This window comes from Triturus cristatus, chromosome 1_2 (genome assembly GCF_964204655.1).
Source record: "Triturus cristatus chromosome 1_2, aTriCri1.1, whole genome shotgun sequence".
Classification (NCBI taxonomy): domain Eukaryota; kingdom Metazoa; phylum Chordata; class Amphibia; order Caudata; family Salamandridae; genus Triturus; species Triturus cristatus.
In genome coordinates, this window is record NC_140580.1 from 860,233,472 (window position 1) to 860,256,819 (window position 23,348).

A 23,348-nucleotide genomic window follows, 5' to 3' on the forward strand; every position below is an offset into this window, starting at 1 on the left:
TCGAGACCAACAAGCCTTGACAGTGGAAAGCTCAGCAGGAAGCTTTTAGAGGTCCAGGGGAGCACGGTAGCTGCCTGAAACTTCAAATAGGGCAGTACTACAGTTCCCACAATGCACTGGACCAACTGCTTTTGGGCGATCCCCTGGAGGGCCTGATAGCCAGCAATTCTTTGTATCGGGAGCATTGATTTACCTGCAGTGTGCAGGGTACAAGTGCCACTAGTCCAAGGTTGCTTCTGGCTCTTACAAGGGTCCGTCTTTCTGGGGGAGCCAAGCTTTAGCATAGGACAATCAGGCAGTTCAATGAGCTTTGCCAGAGGTACAGAGTATCCCTCTTTTGGTGTGTGTAAGTCCTGCTTTTGCACTCACTGGGTCTCTTCTTTGTCTCTTCAATGCAAGTTGGTGCAGCACTGATGTTTTGTTGCTGGGTGGCTCTTAAATCCAAGATGTAGGTTCATTAGGGGTGATGGTGCAAGTGGCCAATGGGCTACTTGCCTCAGCGGCTAATCCGTCCTTGAGGTGACCACATCTGGGGGTGTAGGTCATCTTTTCTACCCAGAACCTACTAATTCCACCACTTTTTTTTTTAAATTGCAGAAGTCTTATTTAGGTGTACAGACCAAGCAGCCCACCCTAGTGATGTGGCCAGCCTTTTGGGGGTGTACACCTCCTGCATACCTAATTCCCCCACCTGTCTGGGATCAAATGTGCCTGGGTCAGTGAGAGGACTGTTAACTCCTTGGGGAGGCAGCCCTGATGCATAATAGAGACGGTGTAGCATTTGAAGCTCACCGCCTTGATGTGCCACTTCACTAGCCATCCTGAGAGGGAGGAGGTGTGACCTTCTTCCTGCTCAGGTCTTTGTTCCCAACTCCTGGGAGTGTTCACACTGCCTGGCAGGAGGTCAGAATCCTGTTGTGGCAGCAGCAAGCAAGGGCTGCCAGCCAGAAAACAGAGAAGCAGGGACAACTAGGTGGGCAACCTCTAAGGTAGCCACTTGGGTGCATGCCATATCACACTCAACACCAGATTTGTGTCAGGGGTGAACAGGTACATTGTTTGGCACCAAATTCTACATATTTAGGTGGTACCACAATGGAGCTAGCAACCCCTGGTTTGCCTGGGTGCTGCCCATGTTATCATATGGACTGTCAATTACTTCTAGTGTACTGTCATAGTAAAGGCCACTATTGGGACATATAAGCGTGTACATTCATGCCCACACCTTTAGTATAAGAAACCGTGCCTACTGGGCTCATGAGACCTTCCTTATTGATGACTGACCTATATAAAAAGCAGACCATTGATTTTGCCACACATGAGGGTAAAGTCGAAATGGAGCAGCATACACTGTCCCTGCAGTCTGCAATGACAAGCCTGCTGTCAGTAATTTACTTGCATCCCTCAGGGTGGTAAGAACAGTGCTGTAAGCCCTGGAGACCCCTTTAGCACCCATGCCCTGGGTACCACTGGTACCATATTCTGGAAACTTTATAAGGGGAGTAAACTCCTTGTCATTTGGGGTTGCCAATTTACACAACAGTTTTAGGGCTGGGGCACTGGAGCCTGGCTAGCAGTCTTCAGTGCACTGTTGGAGTTGAAAAAACAGCGTCTAGTTGTACAATGGGGGTAAAAAAGTTGGGAGACATCTGCAAAAAGCCCTATTTTCTTACTGTTGGAAAGTGGTTTATTGGTAGGGGCAAATGTAGGTCTGCCACTTGCAATAAGGCCACTAACACATGATAGAACTCAGCATTGGTCTTAGAAAATTATTCCTCTACTCAACCCTTGGTAACGTGGCTGCGAGCAGACAGGCTTGACTTCAAAGACTGGTATGTATAGCATTTAAAAACACAATTTCAGTACATAATTAAGACCCACCACCAATTTATAACAATGGGAAATATTTTTATCTTTAGAATGATACCAAAACGACAACAATCCAATATAGGGAACAGGAGATATGAATTTTCAAAGATTTAATAAAATATAGCACTTAGAAGATTATAGCACCATATTTTGATACCTGCTCGCGATAGACCGGGGCAAAGTCAAAGTTTCAGGCCGGGCGCGATGGAGCCCTAAGCAGCTACAGCTCCCTGCAGGTCCCGGTCTCAGTTTCTACTTTCACACTTAGAAACGTTTCTGGAGCTTTTCTTCCCGAGGGTCCTCAAAGCGCTCAGCCAGTCCAGATCCGGTGAGGGTTCGCCGGCTTGACTTGTGACGAGGTCCCGATCAACTTCCCTGGAGCAGGCTTAGAAAATTTCTCAAGATCGGTTCAGCGGGGCAACCGAGGAATCCATGCCGGTACGCGATGGAAGGCAGGCGGCTTGGCTCCCGCGGTTGCTCCCGGTCACCTTTTCTACGAGCGGACTTAGAAACATTTCTGGAGCTTTTTCTCGCGGGGTCTCTCGATGCTCCTCATGGAGCCGGATCCGGTGAGGGTCTGCCGGCTTCAGATTTTCTCTAGTCCCGGTCAATCTTTGGAAGTTAGACCCATGGAGCTTTTAGCGGGATGAACCTGGATGGCTTGGCCGGCTCGCGGTTGAAGGCGGGCGGCTTGGCTGACCAGGTTAAGTTGCTCCCTCTATGGAGCTTTTTTTCAAAGTTGCTCCAAAGTTCTCCAAAGTTCTTGAACTTCTTCCTGAAGTTACTCAAGGGGTCCAAAGAGTCTCAAACTTATTCCAAGGGTCTGGAAGCTCCAAGATGAAAGTTGAGGACGTCAGTTCCCACAATCCACTGGTGGAAAACCCTTACAAATCCACTGGTAGTTCTCCAAGGTGTAGATTTAGTTGGTGATGTTCCAGATGAGCTCTTTTAACCTGTAGCTTTCTGGGAGTCCACTCTTTTATTCTTTTTCTGCAAAATAATCCACAATGCTGTAGATTCAGATGGTGCAGTTTTCAGAGGTCAGGCCTTAGAAATCTTTGCACAGCAAAACTTCTTAGCAGGGCACTTCTTGCTTCAGTAAGTTTCAAGCAGCAGATCTGGAGGGCTCTGCCCCTCTCAGATACTTATTCCAAGTTCTCTGGGTCATGCAGGAGGTCACTACTGACCAATGGGAGCAGGATAACTCCTCACAGTGATGACCACATCCTGTAGAGTGTGGCATTATTTTGTCCCAGAGTGCATCACATCTTCCAAATCCATAATGGATGATTTTCCAGCAAGGAGGTAAGAGCTGACTAAACACACCACTAGGATGGCTAATTTACTTAGACTCTCCCCCTGCATCTGCTCATACCTTCCTTAATCCTACCATCTGCCTGAGGTGGTAAGTTCAGAGCCATAAATGATACTGGTCTCTGCTCTCCTCTTTGAAGACCATGGTTTACGACTCCTCCCCCTGGCCTGGCATTCCTATGGAACAGCACACTGCCCTCCCAGCAGAGCTGGTCAACCCCAGGGGCTCTATCACCTCTACAAGGCAGCCTGGCTAATCCACTTAACTCTGACCAATCAGGGCAGAGCACTGGAAGGCTGAATTTGGGCTGACAAACAAAGTCTTATAACTTTTTATATGTACACTTTAGGAGAAATTCAACAATAGGATATTGTTGGATTTAATAATACCATTCTGGGAAGTCTTTGAATGGCATTATTGCTAGTCCTCTCCTATCAATAGTTATTAATCAATAACTTCCAATCATGTTAACCTATGTAACAAGGGATTTGCAATGTGAAAAATGACTTGGGCCATTTTTCCAGGACTTACAAAGACATATTTTATAAGTACTTGTCTTATTTCTACAGGAACCCCATCCCATGTGCAACTAGGGGAGATTTTAGGGGTTCTGAATATGTAGAAATATTGTAGATTCTCCCTCTACAGTGCTCCTAGCATCAAAGTCGAATTTGAGCAGCACTTTACCACAATGTGGGGAGTGAAATGTGAAACTTTCACTTTACCCAGGCATATAAAAACTCATTTTATAAGGGTGTACCTTATAAATACCTGACCCCCCACTCCTGGGATACCTAGAGGAGACCCTGGGGGTCCCTAATATGCCAAAGCATTGTAGGTTATCCATTTTAAGTGCCCCAAACACCAAAGTCGAGTTTGGGCACAATTTACTTTTTAAAAGCAGTCATGGCACCCAGAGCTGATTTTAAACTGACCTCAGGCCTCAGCAGTGCACACATGCAAGTGCAGAAAAAAGGCTGCTGGCTACTGGGGACTTCTAGGTAGTTTCAATCTCCCTGCCCTATTATATACTAGGGGCTTATAGGGTAGGTCATGCCAATCACAGGGGTACCCCACCATACCATTGTGTACCCTAGTGTATGTAGGTGTTTTAACTGTATTCTAATGTGTCTCTTTCAGCATAGCACTGGCCCTGGGCCTGGTTAGGCAGAGCCCAGGGTCAGTCAAACTTACCACCTGTATCAGTCATCAAAAAGTTTGGGGGGAGCCCAGGGCACAGGATGACTTTGCAACACTTACAGTTTCCATAAAAGTTATGCAGTGATATCCATTTAAATCGGGAGTTCAAGGGTTCATATCTTGAAACTACAGCAGTCAGTCTTCAATCAGAGCTGCCATCTTGCAAACATTCTCATTTCTGCTTTCTCCAACCATTAACAGTACAAAAGTTTTTTGAGCGTTGGGGCCTGATTCTGATTCGGTTAGGAAGGCCTCCTAACTGCATTTGCTCCTTCCAAATCGTATCGGGAACGTGTCTTTCTGACCGACTCGGAAAGGTTTCCAACCGACCTGGTATGATGCGAGTTAGGCATTAGGAATGTCCCAATCCCAACCCGATGGCATTTGGAATGACCAAGCCGTACGGAGCAGAATCGTACGTCTCTATGGGCTGCGTTTCCGAACAACCGAGTACGATGCTGGATTTGGACAGTCCTTCTGAATCGTGCTATCCGACTCAAATCAGCAGTTGGAATCAGACTTTAGGGGCCCCCTGCACCCAGAGCCTTCTCAATTGTGCCTGTGGTGTGAAAACCAACAGAAACTGATTAAACTATGTAAAATATTAATGCTGCTAAGTTGCAAAGAGCACAATCCCCTCTAATGTTTATAGTGAGTTAAAACTGACACCATAATAAAATGATATACATATAACAAGCATTTGCAATGCAATAGGTCTCGCGGTTGCAAGAGTTTAAGCTATTGGCATTGTAAATGAAAATGCCTTTTATTTATCCGTTTTGAAAATTAACATATAAATAAAAGGCATTGTCATTTTAAATGCCAATAGCTCAAACTCTCATTAATGCAAGACCGATTGCATTGCAAAGAAGAGGCCGCCATTGTCCCGGGCTGCTTGGAAAGAGAGCGCGCATGGCTTGCTGAATGTTGCAGGAAAGCGCATCGTGCCTGCAGTAGGAGAAACTCGTTAAAGAAAATAGTGCTTACAGACTAAAGAAAGTATTCCGTGTAACAACAGGAGTAAAAGGGCCAGTCTCCATGGGAGGTTACAGATGAAGACAAGGCGGTACTAAAGAGGGACTTACAAACCTATTAATGAATCAGACGTCCGCATTTACAAAGGACAGTGGCACAAGCCAATGAAAAATATGGGCAGAGCGTTAAGTGCATACTCCAATCCAGCATGCCTCGCTGAGCAGCCTGTTGTAAAGGCACCCAACACTGACTGGAATGTATGTGCTGTCTAACTAGTGCGTGCATTTAGCTGACTTTAACGTCCATGCATTTGAGATCACACCAGAAGCCAGGTAGAATGACAGAAGACCGACTGAACATCTGTCTGTCTCTCCAGGCTGCTCTGTCTTCCTATAAGGCCACCATTCCACCTGAAGTCCCTCCCGGGAGCAGGCCAACAAATGAATATCCCTGCAGGCAGCAAGAGACTGGACCTGGTGCACATAGCTACCATGTGGGCGGTAATGTGGTTGGGTCTTGAATAAAATTCATGCAGGTCTGTGCCTCTGAAAGGCAAATGGGCCTGGGACAGGGTAAATCACGTTATACTGCGCCTAAATTGTGACTGCTCTTAGCTCTGTCCTCGTGGGATTTCCGAGGCACTCACCTTCTGGCACTTTACCGATTTCCTGGGAAATTACACATCAATGGGGTACACAATTATACAACAGATATAATTAAATTCCGCAGTAAGAAAATGCAAAGAATGTAGCACATCCTGTCCGTTTAACACTCATTAATGCTATCTAGACAATATATTCACATCTTTACCAGTTGAACACCAGGGTACAGCAATATGTAATCAAAAGGTCACCGGATAACCAATGTAAAAGGTCTGCCACTTGATGGCCCAATGTGTTGAGCTTTTTTGTTGTTGTAACTTTTGATCTGATTGTGCACCAAACAACATTTTTGTTGAAAACTGCAAATTATATAGGTGATGGTGGATTATGTGGCAAGTGTGGAAAATCCAGAATTAGACCGAAAACAACTTTGCCACAGAATCGCATTTTTCAGAGGCCTTTTCTGTAAACAAATTCACCTTCGAGTACCTCGGATGTTTTTGCCAGCAGATTTCGGGACCTTAAGACCTAATTAAGCTTAAGTAGGGCTCGACCCTTTAGAAACCAAACGATTTGGGATTTTTGTGAATTATAGCTTGCTATACTCTCTGCCAAAAAACAAAGAAAGGAATACATTTTAAGGTTTCTTAATTGCGTTGAGAGGAGAAAGGGGAACTCCAGGTGATGTAAAAAGCTGCAGTATCAAACATGTGACTTGGGTTTCAGTAATTACTTATAAAAAGTGGCAAGAAAATCTTATAAAGATTTTCAGTTAAGTGTCTGTCCTAAAGTGAAGCACTGGATGTACTTAACGATACTTGGAATGCGTCACAAGACATGTTAATTACAGACACCAGCATCTGGACTCCATGTGTTTATAAACAAATGCAGTGAAGACGCATTCTTTTTAAGACGGGGAGGACTCCCCCCCCCCCCCCCCCCCCCCCCCCTTATGTTGACAGTGCGATGGCTCCAGCAATCTGCCCTTCTCCAGTTGTTGCTGCTCGCCCTGTCGGGTTATTGAAGGGGCTGGTAAAGGCCTCGAGTTTAAGAAGACCTGGTTATCCTTGCACAATACACAATAGTATTGTTGACTCTGCTTTCAAGGAAGCAAAAGTTCACTGCATAATTATATGAAATCAGCAACAACTATGTATTTAGGCAGACTGCTCGAAGTTTAGCTGAGAAGTCAGTTTTATCATCGGATTGCTAAAAACAAAAAGCATTGGCAAAGCCAATAGAACTCGCTTGCATTTTGAGTCCTGACTAAAACATTTTTAAAAGCAGTGAAAATAAAACAAAAATGATTAGCTTTCTGTGTACAATGTATTTATGAGAGAAAGAATTTAATATGGGATTGGTCCGCACAGTTTGGATGCTGCCTCTTACTCAGCGCTGGGATACGGTTGGGTCGCCATGTGCTCTATAAATGATGTAAATATAAATCTGTCCTGATTGCGTGTACTTTTGAGATGTGAAATAGTCCCTCATGCATTGCAAGGTAAGCACTCCATAGGAGGCGGAATGTTGCATCAAACAACCACCATCATGAGGTGAGAGGGAAATACTCTTGGACGTGAGCAAAAGCCTACTCTATGTATATAGTAAAGAATTTGTAGCAATAGGTAATGGGCTTGTCTCGTGTTATATGAAATTACCCATTCTGGCCTAAAATCATGGCTCAAAGAAATCTTACTTTACAATGGGACCATGCTGTTGGATGGGGGCCGGAGAGCTGGCTACATTATGGGTACCACTGAAGTTTTCTTAAAACACAATTCAACGTTGGTATTGAGCAGGGCATCTGAAATTGGGAGGCAGGTTCTGTGCCAGTGTGTTGCTGTTCCGTTAATTAGACCATTAACTCTGCCTGGGCAAAAGTTTCGCCTCAGTCCCCAATTGACACCAGCGTACAGCCCTCTGCAACTGAAAGACAAGCGGCGCAGGTGCGAGTCACTATGCTGCACCATGTGTGATTTTTTTTTTGATTTTTTTTTTTTGATTTTTTTTTATGACTTTTGATCTGTTTGAGCTAGAAACCAATTTTTAGCTTGACAATACCAATTTACGTGGCAGATCATTTGACGGAAGTTCTGTAAATCTTATCTATAATTATGCTGCAAACGCTGTGACCAAAGAATCGCATAATCTCGTGGCCTTGCTACTGAACAATCTTAGACAATAGTCACACCTAGGAAACACCAAGCATAATCCACACTCGATTTAACTAGGCCGAGACAGGAATAATCACTCAGCAGCCAGCATGCAATTTTATGGGCTGCGGCAGACTCGCAGAGTACTAAAAAGAAAGGCACTGAATACACACACACACTGCCATCTTGACTCCTTGTATTTTTCCTCTTCTTTTTTCGTGTGTTCTCATTTTTGTTTTGAGTCTTATATAGTGCTAGCTGTCTGCAGCCCTGCTGCAAAGCACTACATGTGTTCATGATTGTGGACCTGTGACACCAGCCCCAGCAAGAAGCACCATAGGCAAACATCTATGCAGGTTAGGGTAGAAATGCGCTGAAAAGGCAAAACAAGAATACACTCCTATGGGAACTGACATGTTAAAATACACACAAGGTGGAAAATAACCATCATACTGACCGTAAAGGCATATCTGACCATACTGTGCAAGTCTTACAGTAAATAGTCAATGGATTGTTTATTAAGGACAGCATTAATATATGGCAAGGTTAACACCCAGCAATACCTACTGTACCACACTGTTAAAACCCAGCTGGGACAGAGCAGTGGAGACTTAATCTATAAAGGGGCCCAGTGAGGATGGTGAAAAAGGTGCTAGTGGACATGGCAGCTCCTCCAGATCTTTGGGGGGAACTCCAATGAGACCAAGCGGACACTCCCAGGTTGCATGCAATCCCTTATACAGAGAACGGTCTAGTACTGTGGCCATCTCTGCACCTTTTTTGGTGGTGGCATTGCCTACTGCTCGTTTGTTGTGCCCACTTGCATTCATCATTCTCTTATAGCTGAAATGTGGTGTCCTAGTGATTGGACTGTGCTGCTAAAGCTGGTTCATGTTGCCCATCCGGTGTTGGAAGTGCACTTTTAGTTGATTTGTCCTACAACTGGTTTGTCTTTCCTCACAAGGGGTGACCTATGCTCTTATGGTGGGTGGGTGGTATTTCCAGGGTGCCACACCATGCTCTTGTAGATGATTACTGGTGATGCCCAAACATCTTCCTGTGGCTTTTTTTGTGGGGTTGCACAGGCACCGAGACATTTCAAGCAAACTACATTTCTAGAAGAAATGTTGAACACATAAACGAAAACCCTGGTACAGGGCTCAGTCTCGATGTGGGAGGCACATGTAGAGAAGATGTAGCTGGTTTAGTTGCTGGTAAATTACGAAGACGATGGATGTAAACATATTTACAGTGATTACTGGAGAGATAGGAGGTGGGGGGATTGCTAGCTGCTGCAGTGTAAAAGGGGTGTGTGTGTTGTGCAGTGCTTAATTTGTGCTGGTGTTTTAATGTGGTTGACACTGGCACTCATTTTCTGAATCAAGACTTATTATTCTTCATCAGATTTCTACTTGGAGAGCGAGGGGAGAAAGAAGTAGGAAAAACGTTATAGGAAAACTGTGACAAAGGGAGAAAGCAAAAAATAACCTGGTAGAGTGAGATAAAGAGGAGTTGTAGGGTGGTCGTAGAAGATGGCATGAGGTGGAGTCGAGAATACATCTGACTGGTATCCTGGTGGAGGGCTCTAAAGATAAACTTTGGGCCTCTGCACTTATTTCTTTATTTTACAGATCTAGGACTAGTGCTGAGGGTGCCGTCACTGACCGAGCAATGAGATTACGATTGAACAGTAGAACGCAAGCGGAGGAGCCCCAGACAGGTGGGGGAGGAATACCCTGAGGTGGTATAGCCAAATTTGGGAGTAACTGACTGTAGGTTGTGAGTGGGTCTTTACAAATTGCGGCGTTGGGTGAGGTAATTGAGGGCAGTTCCATTGGTGGCCTTAATAAAAATATATTGACTGTGGACAGCATCCTGTTTTTTAGCAGCTATCCAACTGGGGTGGTGGGATTGGATGAGGGGGAAGGCTCTGGGAATTTGAGTCCAGTTCTTGTGTTGAAATTCAGAACTATGTTTAGTGGAGAAGAAAAAGCAGCGCGGGTGGACAACGAAAAAACGATTGCGGTAGTCGTTTGCTTAGGACTAGTGCAGTGATCTGTTTTTGGCTGTGTGAAGGGGGATGTATGGGTACATTGTGTCCAGCTGCATGGTGACGTTAAAGAACATACCACGGTGTTGGACTGACTGTGACCGGGTCAGACTGTCCAGTGAGGGATTGACATGGCATTGATGTAGATAATCATTGCTTCAGACAAGTTTAACATGAGAGAACAGTGAGCCATAAAGTGCTGGATTACTGTGAGGCACTCTGCTATGTGTACCTGGAAGCAAGGGGGTCCAATTGGGGATGACAACGGGTTGGGTGTCAACTGCTTATAGACCTGGCATTTGATGTTTCCGTTTGGTGGCCCCCAAGGCTACTGTCTAGCTTGTGATGTTCTCCAGTGAACATGAGATTGTTCCGCAGTCTCAAATCCTGGTAGGATGATTACTTGACGCTATAAACTTTCATAGCGGAGTGCTGAAACTTTTCAACCACTCACCTCCCCAGTCAAGAGATCTGGGTTGTATCCATCGTTGTTTTGCCTACTATGCCACTCCAGTTTGGACCCAGCCATATGCAAATCAGTCTTGACCCTGTGCCTCATGAGAACAGTCCAGCCTGAACTGCCAAGCCAGGTCCTCCCTGGACCGGAAACGAGCATCCTGGGACTGGTTTCGTGGTATCAGCCAGGCTAGCTTACATCCAGTGGCACAGCAAGGAAGGGACCCATGTCTGAGCATAACCTTTGCCCCTAGGGCGAACATACATAGCAAACACAACAAGATGATGGACGGAGTGCTGAAACGTATCACCCACTCCCCCAGTCAAGAGATCTGGGTTGAATCCATTGTTCTTTTGTTCAGTACGCCACACCAGTTTGGACCCAGCCATATGCAAATCAGTCATGACCCTGTGCCTCCTGGGAACAGTCCAGGCTGCATTCTGGGCATTGTAGTCCTATTTTTTTTACTTCCACTGAACTAATTAAACTGGCACTCCTGAAAATATGATGTAGGTGAAAACATAGATACTAGAGACCGTGCGTGCCCATAATGACTTGGAATGAGGTGGTCACCCTATATCCTCGGTGCTCGAACGGACGCACCTTGCCTGTATGGGGTCTTCCTAGGGTGCCTCACTGCACACCTACAAGTGGTTATTGATACCATGGAGATGAAGCAATATGTTGCTGTGGTGTCCTATGACTGGTGTGCACTGTTGTGCCAACCCCTGGTGCAGGACTATGGTTCCACGAGTGTCTCGTGGTGTTAGGATTGAGGCGCATTGAAGACTTGTTGCATGTATCCGTCACAATATTGGTTGGAGGGTTAGGGCTGAGTGTCATGTGTGTTAAAACTAGAGTAGCAGAGGACACGACATGTCGGGTTGAGGTTCATTGGCAGCGCTGTGCACGATGAGTCGAAACACCGATGTGTAAAAGTTGGACAGTGCAGTTGAGGCGCGTCGAGGCTTTGCGGGTCTCTATAAATGAGTTCTGGGCGCGTAGTTGTATTGATTTCTTTTCCTCTAAATATTTTCTGTTCCTCAAAGTCCAATTTTAGTGTGATCCTTTCTGTTCACCAATCATCTCGTCTCTTCCTTCCGACCATTAACGTTTACATTTATATTTCCCTGTGAGTTTTAAAAAACGAAATCCTCTGTATATCAGGGCGTAGTTTCATACCAATCTCCAAGAGCCCCAGTTGACAAGCCTTCACAGGAGATGTAACGGTAGTGTAGCGCCATCTACCGGACAATTGAAAATGTTCCACGTTGACGATCCTTGTGTGTGTTTGGTCGATTCCAAAGTGCGGTTTACACGGCGATGAGGGTGTCGAGGGAGAGCCGTGCACTCACTCCCCGCTGCTTCCCGTGAATGGTTCCACTGTGAAATACAGCAATAATCAGGATAAGGTGGAACCTTCATGCCCCTGTGTCCCGGTGCCGCTGCAACGGCTGCACCCACATATGCCAACAGACCCGATTCTACATTTTTTTATGCTAAAATGTCTTCATTTTAGCTGTCTCCCTCCCCACCTAAAACTGACTCTGCATCTGTCAATCAGGAAAATACATTCCTCCAAACTTATTTTTTCAAAATCTCTCCTTTTCCAGTGCACAAGTCCAAAATAAAAAATAGTGAGAGGCCTAACCAAGTCAGGCAGAATGCAAGTGACATCATGGCGTGTGACATCACGGCGTGACATCACAGGAAGAGGTCATCACAACCCATCACCTCACAGGAAACGACCTCATAAGTGACCCCAGATTTTAACACCTCAGACATGTTTGGCTCAGTTTATACATTTTTTTTTTTTTAAAACTCTGCCACAAAGAAATTGGCAACATGAAGAAATGTGGCCGTAAATCTGTTCTGCGTAATTGGTAGCAAAGTCTGCATTTTATAATGTTTTAGGGGGTTAAGGCAACTGCTGCAGAGAACTCTGTGTGCCTAGTAAATCTCTGGGAACTATAATGTGGGCCACTGGAATTATGTAATTGTGAGGCTGTGTTTTTCGCATAATTATAGATTTGCTGCATTTGCCACATAATCCGCCATCTGCTACATAATCTGCAGATTTTAACAAAAACATTTTTTGTTTCTAGCTCAAACAGTTCAAAAGTTACGAAAACACTGTTACGTGTGGCTGCGCAGTAGAAGGCCCTTTGGAAAGATGGACTGGGTACCTTTCTGTTGCTTATTGCAATATTTGAATATTAATCTGTAACCAATGAGGTGCAACCAATTCCCAGAAAATGTTAACAAGTATAAAAATGACAAAATAATGACCTGAAACTATCATAAAATGTGTCACATTACACTGCATAAGTTTCCTTTTCTTGCCGCATAATTTACTCAACCCTGACACATAATTTGGCCCTCCCGAGCTCCCTAATTCCAGTGGCCCTGACAATAATAGGTGAGATAAGTCTGGAGGTTAATATATTTGCTAGAGAGATCTGTGTTTTGTCTAGTCCAAGTTTTGAATCTAAATAGTATAGAGGGTTAATGTGTCTCCTGCAAAACACATAATCTAACATGCAGATGACAGATTTTCATTTAATATGGCTAGGTGAGTGGTTTACTGCTTCTAACGCATCCTTTTGTTACTTACAGTTCATAAATTGTACTCCTTCTCATATAGCACAGTGAGCTGTGAAGAACATGTGACTCCTACACCTTGTAACCCTCACTGTCTTGTGTAACACATCCTGTGCATTTATTTACACACAAATTATTGTCAATGTATAATGTGTACGTCTAATGGAAAGTGCTCTGACACCCTGTATCGGGATGAGTAGCGCTATAATCGGAATGACACAAAATAGTGGTATTTAAATTATTTGTGTACATACCGGTACAAGCAAACCTGCAGTGCATGTACCTCTTTTATATACAGGGACTGAACAAAGTCAAAAGCATGCCTCTTATGAGTACTTTTGAAGTATTAAGCTGTGTGCCTTTGTTTCCCCTCCATTGTATTTGCATGTAGGTGTGAGGGTCCATGTAGCTCCCAGCCAGGAGACTCGAACCAGAGGAGGTCTGATGGCCCCTTAACTTCCACTTTTGTTTTGGCCCCAGCTCGAATTTAGATGAACCAAGCCCCCTTGCTGCCTGCACATGGCTGCTGGAAAAGGAAAGCAGACAATGAGTTCAGCCCAACTTCTTGGCAGGGTGGGTGTCCACCCTGTGAAAATACTGGGTGGACGCCGATTTCCCACATGTACCCCCGACTTGTACCCTGTTGACATGTATACTGCACCAACGGATGCTACACCCCTTCGTTATTAAGTTTATACCTGCACAAGCAAAATATTTATTGCTGCATCTGGTTCCTTGTATTTTGTGGTAATGCGATTAACCAGTTGCTTAACTAAGATGGCGTCCTGTCGTTGGGTGTGACTGGCATTAAGCGTCTCTGAATTTGAGCAGGTGAGATTTTTCAGGTTCACCACCAGCTATATCTGACCGTGGATTCCTTTAGAATGGTGATTTGCTCATACTTTAAAGTACTTTTCTAGAGCATTAGAGGGCCCTGCTTTCCCAGGCACTTCCAAGATCTTAATTTTGCTTGCCAAATTTACGAGTTTCTCATTACACAATTTCGCATCCGTTTTGTTCACTGAAGAGTGATTCGAGCATAAAATGTCTGTTTCTGCTTGAACCCGTCTCTTCCCAATATCGAGTGATTTTTTTTTCTCCTTTTTTTTTAAACTGTTAGCCCTCGCGAATATTCCATGTGAAACACCAGCAAATCACATTTATAGCCTTTTGCATAATTTTCATAAAATGTCAGACTAATGCAGAAACAATGCAATTTCACACACCACTGATACCTTTGTTTTATTATTTATTTTTTATTGTTTCACTTATGTTTGCATTTTTTATACTGTTGCTAACAAAGTCCCACCGAGTGCCTCAGTATATTGTTACAATAGGCTAAGAACTAGCAAAGCAGAGTAACAGGAGTTTACATACTTTATGTACAAATAATCGTAAAAATAATACGAGCTTGCAATAATGTAGGTTGTTTATTGTAATACATTGAAGTCAAGAGAAACCATCACACCTACGATTATTTAATTGCATTCTCCAGTTTGCACTAAATGAGGAGCCTATATTTCTCCATATATTTTGAATAAGCAGGTTTACCACCATAAAAGTTTCATTTTCATAGATACATCCATTGTGAAACATCATTTATGATTGTTTGACGTGGTATTCATGATGACTTGTCAGATTAGCAATTGTAGAGCAAATAGTCCGATTAAAAACAGAAACTAATTGTAATTGATTTGTGATATACAGGAGATGTGTGCAGAACGGTGCCTTTCTAGAAGGTGATTTTCACAGAATGTTTAGATTGGTTAACGGTGTGAGCTACTCTAATGACCAGGTCGAATAGTGGTTTACGCCAGTGTCCTAGAGGGAAGGGACGGTCCAGGATGACGTATAAGCAAGGGCTGAAATACGGACCAATGCCAACACCTCATGTGCTGCAAAGTAAAACATTAGAAATAGTTTTCAAATAGTCGATCATTGACGGCATGACAGGTCTATCTACGATAACTCTTCAGATCTCGATATGGTCTATGTTGGTCAAGGGTTAGCGAGGAGCTGGGATGTATGTGGATTGGATTACAGTGAAACAATGCGGCGAGGTTGCTTGCTTTCGAGGCTCATTCTGGCTGCGGTCATAATGGTTGGTTCTCAAGAATGTTGCGAAACAGGAGTCTTTCCTTGTGCCCATATTTGTGTTATTTTTGGGGTCTGGTTCTGTGTGTTGGGTTGTCCATTGTTTGTTGCTGCACTTGTGGTGCAAGAGCCGGGCACGTTATTACTGGTTTCCGTAGTGGATTCTGGATTTTGTTGACTGCTTGACCATACTGAAATTAGCCTGAACACTGCAACACATCTGTAGTTCAACAGGCTTTTGCTATTGCTAATAATTCCGACCTGTTCTTTGAGTTCTTGTGTGATTGATCGCTGTTGGTGAGTAGTGATTCTTCAGTACTTTCTAGGTTACCTCTCAGATGGCCATGCCATCTACTTTTCTTTCCATAATTGATTTAAGGATCTTAATTTCCACTTTGAAGTTGTGTTTTTATTTCAGCTACCTGTATGAGGGAAGTGAGGACATCTAGGTTGGGGACGGCATCTGTATGTTACCTGTGAGTTTGTTAGTGATGCAGATTTTGCCTTCATGGCGTATATAGTACCGACCTTTGCCTTTTAATGAAGATGGCGATACTGCCCTCTCTTCATTTAGGCGGTTATTATTTCTAAGCATGTGTTTTGTGGTTGTTGCTGCTGCTGCGATGCTAAGCATATGTTTTTTTTTTTTTGCATGTCTTGGTTGTAGTCTCTGAGCCCTTCACCGGTGGTAAGGATGATCTTCCTCCTGATCGCTGCCCTGGGCCCGGCTGTGGTGCTGGCAGCGCCACCTCCCATCAACAAACTGGCTCTTTTCCCGGACAAGAGCGCCTGGTGCGAAGCGAAGGTCATCACCCAGATTGTGGGGCACAGCGGCTGCCAGTCCCAGTCCATCGAGAACAAGTAAGGCAATGGAGAGGGTGGTAGAGGGTTGGCGGGATGTGGAGATTTTTGGGGTTATTGGGGTGGCTGTCCAGAACAGATGTTATTTTATGGGGGTGGCAGAGGCAAAGTTCTAGCAGTACCAAATCAAGAGGAAATGAGACATCTGAAGGGGCGTGAACGCCAATGGCCAAGCCCAGCCCATCTGAAAAGTTGAAACTAAGGTGCATAGAGTAGTAAAGAAAAAGTTGACTAATACATCGAAGTGCCTCATGCGAAGCAATGAATTACAGCGGCAGTATTAGGGTATATGGTAAAAAGAAAATAACTAAATCTAGTCCTTGCACTGTGGAGGCTTAAAAACCTGCCTCACCTGCAATAAGTATAAACTTAATCTGTCAACTGCAATCCAAGAACCACCCGGCGTACCAATCTCCAGACTTGAACTTCCAAAATTTACAGGCGTAGTCATACTCTCATCCCTTATCCAACTATGAGTGGTCTTTATCCAAATACAAAGCAGGAGGCATATCTGGAAAACTACCCTCTCCATATGTAAGCTCGGACACCCCTCCAGACTTGCATACTTTTTTCACCCATATACTTGACTACTCTATGTAAGCCCTACCAAGACCCTGAGTCTGATTTTATCACTACCCTGTTAATTTCAGACTCCGCTTTTTTAGCCCAGCCAGACTTTCCATTTTGACAAAATCTTCCACTCAAGAACTTGCTTCTTACGCAGCATGACTTGTCAAACCACTTTTTGTCTATGCCTCGGTTCGTCAGACTTTTTTTTTTTTTTTTACAGATTTGGGCATATCCGTTTTAACATTTCCCACACCAGATTTCCTCAACCAGGCTATATTTATTTCAGCAGGAGGTACTGTTTTAACATGTAAAAGGGTGATGTACCTGTACTGGTCTGAGAGGTACAATCTGGTTATCAGGTTTGATATTTGAGGCACAGGCAAAAGCAGCTTTGAAGCCCTTCACACCCCTCTCTCTTGGTCCTCTCAACCAGGTTATTGCTTTCAGGACAGTACAGTGGTGTCCATTTGGAAGCAACTTCATGGTTACACAATCTCTCATCCTGCTTGTTGTAAATTGAACACCATTGTCACCGACTAAGACAATGTGGTCTCTGGGAACACAAAATGCTCTTGAGAACTGCATCACAACCTCATTTGTAGGATTGCTTACAAATATCTACTCCACCCACTTTAAAACATAATTTGTGACAACAGTTGCATACCTCCTATTGCCATTCAATACAGCAAATGGACCTAGGAAACCCAGAGCCAAATTTTACCACAGTCTGGAAGTTGCATGAGATGTAATGGCATAGCACAACACTTCCATTCTTTTTCTGTTTGATCTGTGGCATCCCTTGCAAGACATGGCTATTGGGATAATATTTACTATTACAACAATCTTGTCAAATAGGTTCTGCTGATTTAGTTCACTAGGATCTTTTGCTTTTGATCACCTGGTTTTTGGACCTTTACTGTGGTCGTCTCACTTGCTGAATCGAACTCGCAGTAATTTCATGACATTGTCCCTTTAATTAAACACACACGTAAAGGAGGCTGGTCTTTTGAGTTTCAGGGCCCTAAGCTGTAGAACGCTCTATCAGAATCTCTGAGAAATTGTCTCTCACTTACGATCTTTCAAAGACCGCTGAAGACCTGGCTGTTCTAAATTTAGTGAGACTGAGAAAGACCTGACCTTATGTTTTTAGCGCTGGGAAACTCCAATGGGGTAGCTGAGTGCTTTATAAAACTTCTAAATAAATAAATTGGACTAAGCGTGTTTACCAACCGTATCTACCTTTTGAGATCAGACTGCTGCGGTGCATATTGGGTAATGGGCGCTGGGCTAGTTAGACATAAACATGTTTGCAGGCTGCGCATGGGAGGCTGCTGTGGTGCGTAACCTAGTAGCTGCACATGGGTAACATACCTGTGGCTGTATTAAACTGCAAAGTCGATCTGTCAAAATAACCCCTTTTGGCAGGCCTGCACCTCCTTTATTAATGTTAAGAAGTCACCCCTTTGTTGGCCGTATTACCCAATAAGGCAGGTTGCATGGTATTTAAAGGTAGGATTTGTAAGTTAATGCTGAATATGTCCGTACAGTGAAATATACCCAAAAGCTATTTTCACTATAGCAAGGCTGGCTACTTCCATAGGGAAGCATAGGGTTACATTTAATAAATGCTATATTCGGATTGGTAGCAGCTAGAGAAATAATTCAAGGACTCATTTTTATTGGTATTCAAAATCAAATTTAATGGTGAAATCAGTACGGGACAATACCAGCATGTTAAGAATGATGCCGAAATAAATAGTAGCTCTTAACCTCTTCAGTGCCCCGCCCTTTCCCCGCCCTGTGCCGGGCGTTGAATTAGCGGGCGGGGTTCATGACGAGATAGTCTCGTCATGGGCACAGCGCAACCGCGCTCCATGATGAGACTATCTCGTCATGGGCACTGAAGGGGTTAAAGAAAAGCTGGACAATGCTGATCTAGGCACAACAACATGTATGTCTGGTGGGGGTCCCTGAAAAGGCTGGAGGCCTGAGCGTGGAACTGTTTCTTGAAGAGTGGTTGCTGATGACGATCCCGAGAGGAAAGGCCTCCGATTCATTCACAGTTAAAAGGGCTCACACGGTGCCAGGCTGACTGCTGAGCCCACCCAATCAACATTTCAAGTTCAGGGACAGAGATAATGTCCTACAGGTAGCCTGTGCCTATGGACGGACCTTGACAACTGGATGGACGGGACTGCAAACATCTACCCAGATTATATGATGGCAGTGCAGCAACAGTGGGAAACTTTTATTGCTACGTCTGTTGAGGCGGCTGAACCTGAAGTATTCTTTATTATTTCCTGCAAAATTGCGGATCATAGGTCAAGATGGCACACGTTTGTTTTCTTCGGGATGACTGTCTTCCTATTCCAACAGTGCACAATACGGGGCAGGATGTACGAGACGGGTGACAAGGCTGGGAAAATAGTGGCCTGGCTAGCCTCAAGAGAAGAGTAACAGAGGTGGGTACACTTGGTGCAGAGTGAGGGTGGTGAAGAAGTAGAGATATCTGCAGCCATTGCCCAGGTCTTTGCTGCATTCTTTCATGAACTCTGTCAGTTACAAAGTGTCGGAGCCATGGGGATCTAGACCGCTTTGTCAGGGACATTCTAGCTCCTCTATTAGGGGATGGTGCCTGCATGGCCGTGGACGCAGATATCATCAAAGCTGAGATCTGAGACCATGGCCCAGCTAAAACATGGTAAGGCTCTGTGTTCTAAGTGATACGCGTTGCACATCCAGGAACAGATCACCAAAATGCCGGCAGAAAGCCTGCTTCATTAGAACAATATTTTCCAGTTTATCCTACCTTCCTTTGTTCATCCCAGATGGCTCGCAGTCTCTTTTGGCCCAATCTTGGACTGACCGGATTATAACCCTGCCGGGCATATTGAAGTTAAAAACGTGAATGCATATCTATTTCCAATACCAGAAATAGATGATCCCCTTCTCTTTCCATATGAAGGAAAAAGGTTTTCTATTGTGCAGACATCTCAATCAACAATTGAAATATCTGAACTCCATTGGACCCAGTTCCAGATAGTGCTTACTGAGATGGAATCCTGAAGAAGGCATCGCCGAAACACACGGTAGTGCTAACCTACCGCCAGTTTCCCTAATTCCATTATGTAAATCATTCATATAAGATACATGAAAAGACTGTCTAAAATGATCGATATAGCTGTATGAACTCAAACAAATTAGAATTTACAATTCAGGGTGTATATATAAGATCTGTGCATTGACCAAATTATTTTGATTAACTACAACGGCTGATATCTTTGTGGACACCTGTATTGGATATAATTCGTTTTATATAAACAAATGCTATTTATGGAAAATTAATGTATTTTAAACAAATGAGAAAAAGTAAAAAAAAAAGAAATTGCATTAAATAAATCCAATACCAAAAATAATCTTCTTGTATGTGTTGAATTTGGTGTTTTCTATGTACTAGGTTTTTCTGCCCAAAGTAGCACACTTTTATCACCTCACCTAGGCTTGTTTCCTCCAATTAAGGCTCTGAGCCCCAACTGTCTCCCGACAGAATTTTTCAGGTGTGTATGATCTCATACCATGGGACTGCTCCAAAATATGTACTATGAGGCTAGGAGACAGGGCACCCTTCCACCCAATGTTAGGCAAGCCACCATTGCCCTGATCCACAAGAAGGGAGCGGTGAGTGTGCCATCTATAGGCGAATATCACTATTCAAAGTAGAAACCAAGGTGCTGGCAAAGGTCCTGACAAATCATTTAATACAAGTGGTCGATGCACTCATCGCTCTATATCAATCGAGCTTCATGCCCTATTAAGCAACGAGGCACAAAATCAGGTGACGGTTTGGGTGTGTGGTGTGGAGGACCTGCCTGGGAAGCCAGCCATGCTGGTATCCCTAGATCCTGAAAAACCCTTTGGTTCTCTGCAATGGCCCTACATGATGCTGATCATGTGCAAGATGGGTTTTGGCCCGTCATTTCAAACATGAGTGAATATGCTCCACAGGGATCCTGCAGTGCATGTCAGAGTCCACTTTGCACTCTCGGCTGACTTCAGATTGGGTAGGGGCACGCTGCGGGCTGTCTGCTGTCCCCTCTGTTATTTGCCATGGCCATCTGGAATCTGGCGGCATGGAAGCCGCGGGACACACAGGTACGCAGACTTCGCTAGAGCCATGATTGGGAAGAGGTCAAATCACTATAGGCAGACAACATTCTGCTATATTTGGCTGACTCAGACTGCTAAGTCTAGAGGGACATGCGAATCTAGGGGCTCTCATATTGGATTTTGCATCAACTGGCACAAATCAGCAGCATTCCCGTTGACTGACTGGAGACTCAAGGATGACTAGAAGTACCTCCCTTAAATAGGGAGAGGTTGGCTTTACATACTTTGGGATTTACGTAATCACGGATCAGACGCTATGACTCAGGAAAAATCTGAACAGGATACTTGAACTACAAGGCAGATGTGGGACACTGGCAGCGGTTGCCCCTGTATAAGATGATATACCTCCTTAAGTTTTACTGCGCCCTGCAGAATACCCATTCGAGACCAAGAACAGGTTTTTGCGCTCTGTGGATGAGGCAACAAGACTGCTGCTGTGGAATGGAGGGGCAGGAAGGACGGCCAAAATTGCACTGGTCACTTTAACTAGGAAGGATCTGGAGGGAGGTATTGCCACTCCCAAGTCTGCAGCTCTACTACTGGGTGACGAACCGGTTATAGGTTAATGACTGGACTTTCTCTGCACTATTGGCAGACAAGTGGGCAATGGACTCTGATGGCTACATCAGCAGGCTATATGGAGGGGGAGAGGTGAAAAAACGTTGGCCCACAATGGTCAAGATATGGAAAATGGCCACACATCTCTTGAGGTGGAAGGACGGGCTCATGCTGGAGACTCCCTTATGGAAGGCAGAGGCGCCAAAGGGGTTTAGATGTATAGAGTTGGAGGAAGTGGGGCCTACTGGGGATCTCCAAGGTGGGTGACCTCTGGCAAAATGGCGCAATGGTACCTTTCACAAAGTTGTAAGAGCAATATGATGATGCTGTCAATACTTCAGATACTAACATTTGAAATATTTCATATGGAGATATGCAACCCAGTTGACACCATTGAAATACAGGACACTATCTGCCCCATTGACTAACCATGTGGTCTCCCAAATTTACATTATGCTCCTCGTAACAGTCTCCCAGCAGTGGACAATTTGAGAAATAGGTGGGAACAGGACCTGCGCCGAATGAATGACTGCGACTGGGGGCGACCTGTAGATACATAACGTGAATAAAGCGCACGTTCACCCGGAAGACTGTCTAGGCACTGAATAACAGATGTTTATTGTTATTGAGATACCCTCAGGAGGTGGCCATAATGGTGGGATTCAGGCTGGTTCAACTGACTGTTCTTCACAATGTTTACTACACGAGGACCAGACTGTTCCGCCTGGTGTAGATGTGACCATGATCTATGCCAAAGGGGCTCTAAGCAGGGAGGTACACTACTTCACACAATATGCAGCTGCCCATGGACACAGAGATACCAGGGCAGATAAGGCTGCAAAATATCTGTGGCGATCAACATGCCTGTGGTTCTTACTCCACATTTGGTAGTGCGTGGCATCTGCGGGGAACAGACCCTTGATAAATATATGCTAATTAACTATAACATAGCGCAAACGGTAGAAAGACGTGACCTCATCAGACACTGGGGTGGAGAGGAAGGCAGAATGGTCCCAACCCTCCAAGAATAGGTATTCAACATGGACTGGTGCATTAGGGCCGAACGATTGGTATATAAGGCCTGTGGTTACCCGAGCAAGTTTGATTACAATATGGAGAATGTGGCTAAGGGCAGCAGAACAGGAGGGGGCTCAATGTTTGGAGGCCCTGGCCATGAGATGAGGGAAAAGATGGGGACTGGGGTCGGGGGAGTTCACTGGCTGGTGGTGATTTGAGATTGCGATCTGCACAACAAATGCTTATCTGCCTCTGTATATTTGAATGTGGAATACTCCCAAGTGTGACATGCACTCGACTTGTAAGCCTCACCTTTTATGTTCACAAAGTACTATTACAATTATGGTCTGCACTGAAAACATAAAACCATATGATAAAAACAGTGGGAGAGGAAGCTACTCCTGAACTGGTTTGGAGTGACCACAAGGGAGGGGTTGTCCATTATCCTAGCCACACCTTTGGGTGGACACAGTAGCTCTGCATGAGAGAAGAAGGTATCTGACATATTTTATTGTCCCAGAATGCTGAGCAGTAAGGTTCAGATTGGGATGATGTGGCATCCTAGGATTTGTCAAGGGGCGGGTGGGGGGGGGTCTGGCATTTTCCACCCACACTTATAAACCAATGCAAAAGGGTAAGGCTGTATGCAAGATCCTGGACGGCAGCAACACCAAATTTATGGAGGGCTGGAAGGAGAAGCCCCCTGATGCCTCTGGACTTTGCCTGCAGCAGTCCCACAGGTGTAGATGGATGTCTCCAGGGCCAGTGGTGCTGGTCTCCTTATTCACCCTGAGAACGAGGTGGGGGAAGATGTGAACTCCAAGGCATCCCAAGTGCCTGGCAAGATGGCCAGGAGGCT

General features: G+C 44.6%; 1 protein-coding gene across 3 annotated transcripts in view; it reads left to right on the plus strand.

Moving 5' to 3' along the window:
* Positions 1 to 23,348, plus strand: part of NBL1 (NBL1, DAN family BMP antagonist) — a 108,171-nt gene that overhangs the window by 68,331 nt on the left and 16,492 nt on the right. For all 3 annotated transcript variants that reach the window (XM_085609097.1, XM_085609095.1, XM_085609091.1), the window contains exon 2: positions 15,984 to 16,177. In XM_085609097.1, coding sequence (XP_085465223.1) covers positions 16,011 to 16,177 — 167 coding nt within the window. In that variant the 5' untranslated portion in view covers positions 15,984 to 16,010. The remainder of the gene's footprint in view (positions 1 to 15,983; positions 16,178 to 23,348) is intronic.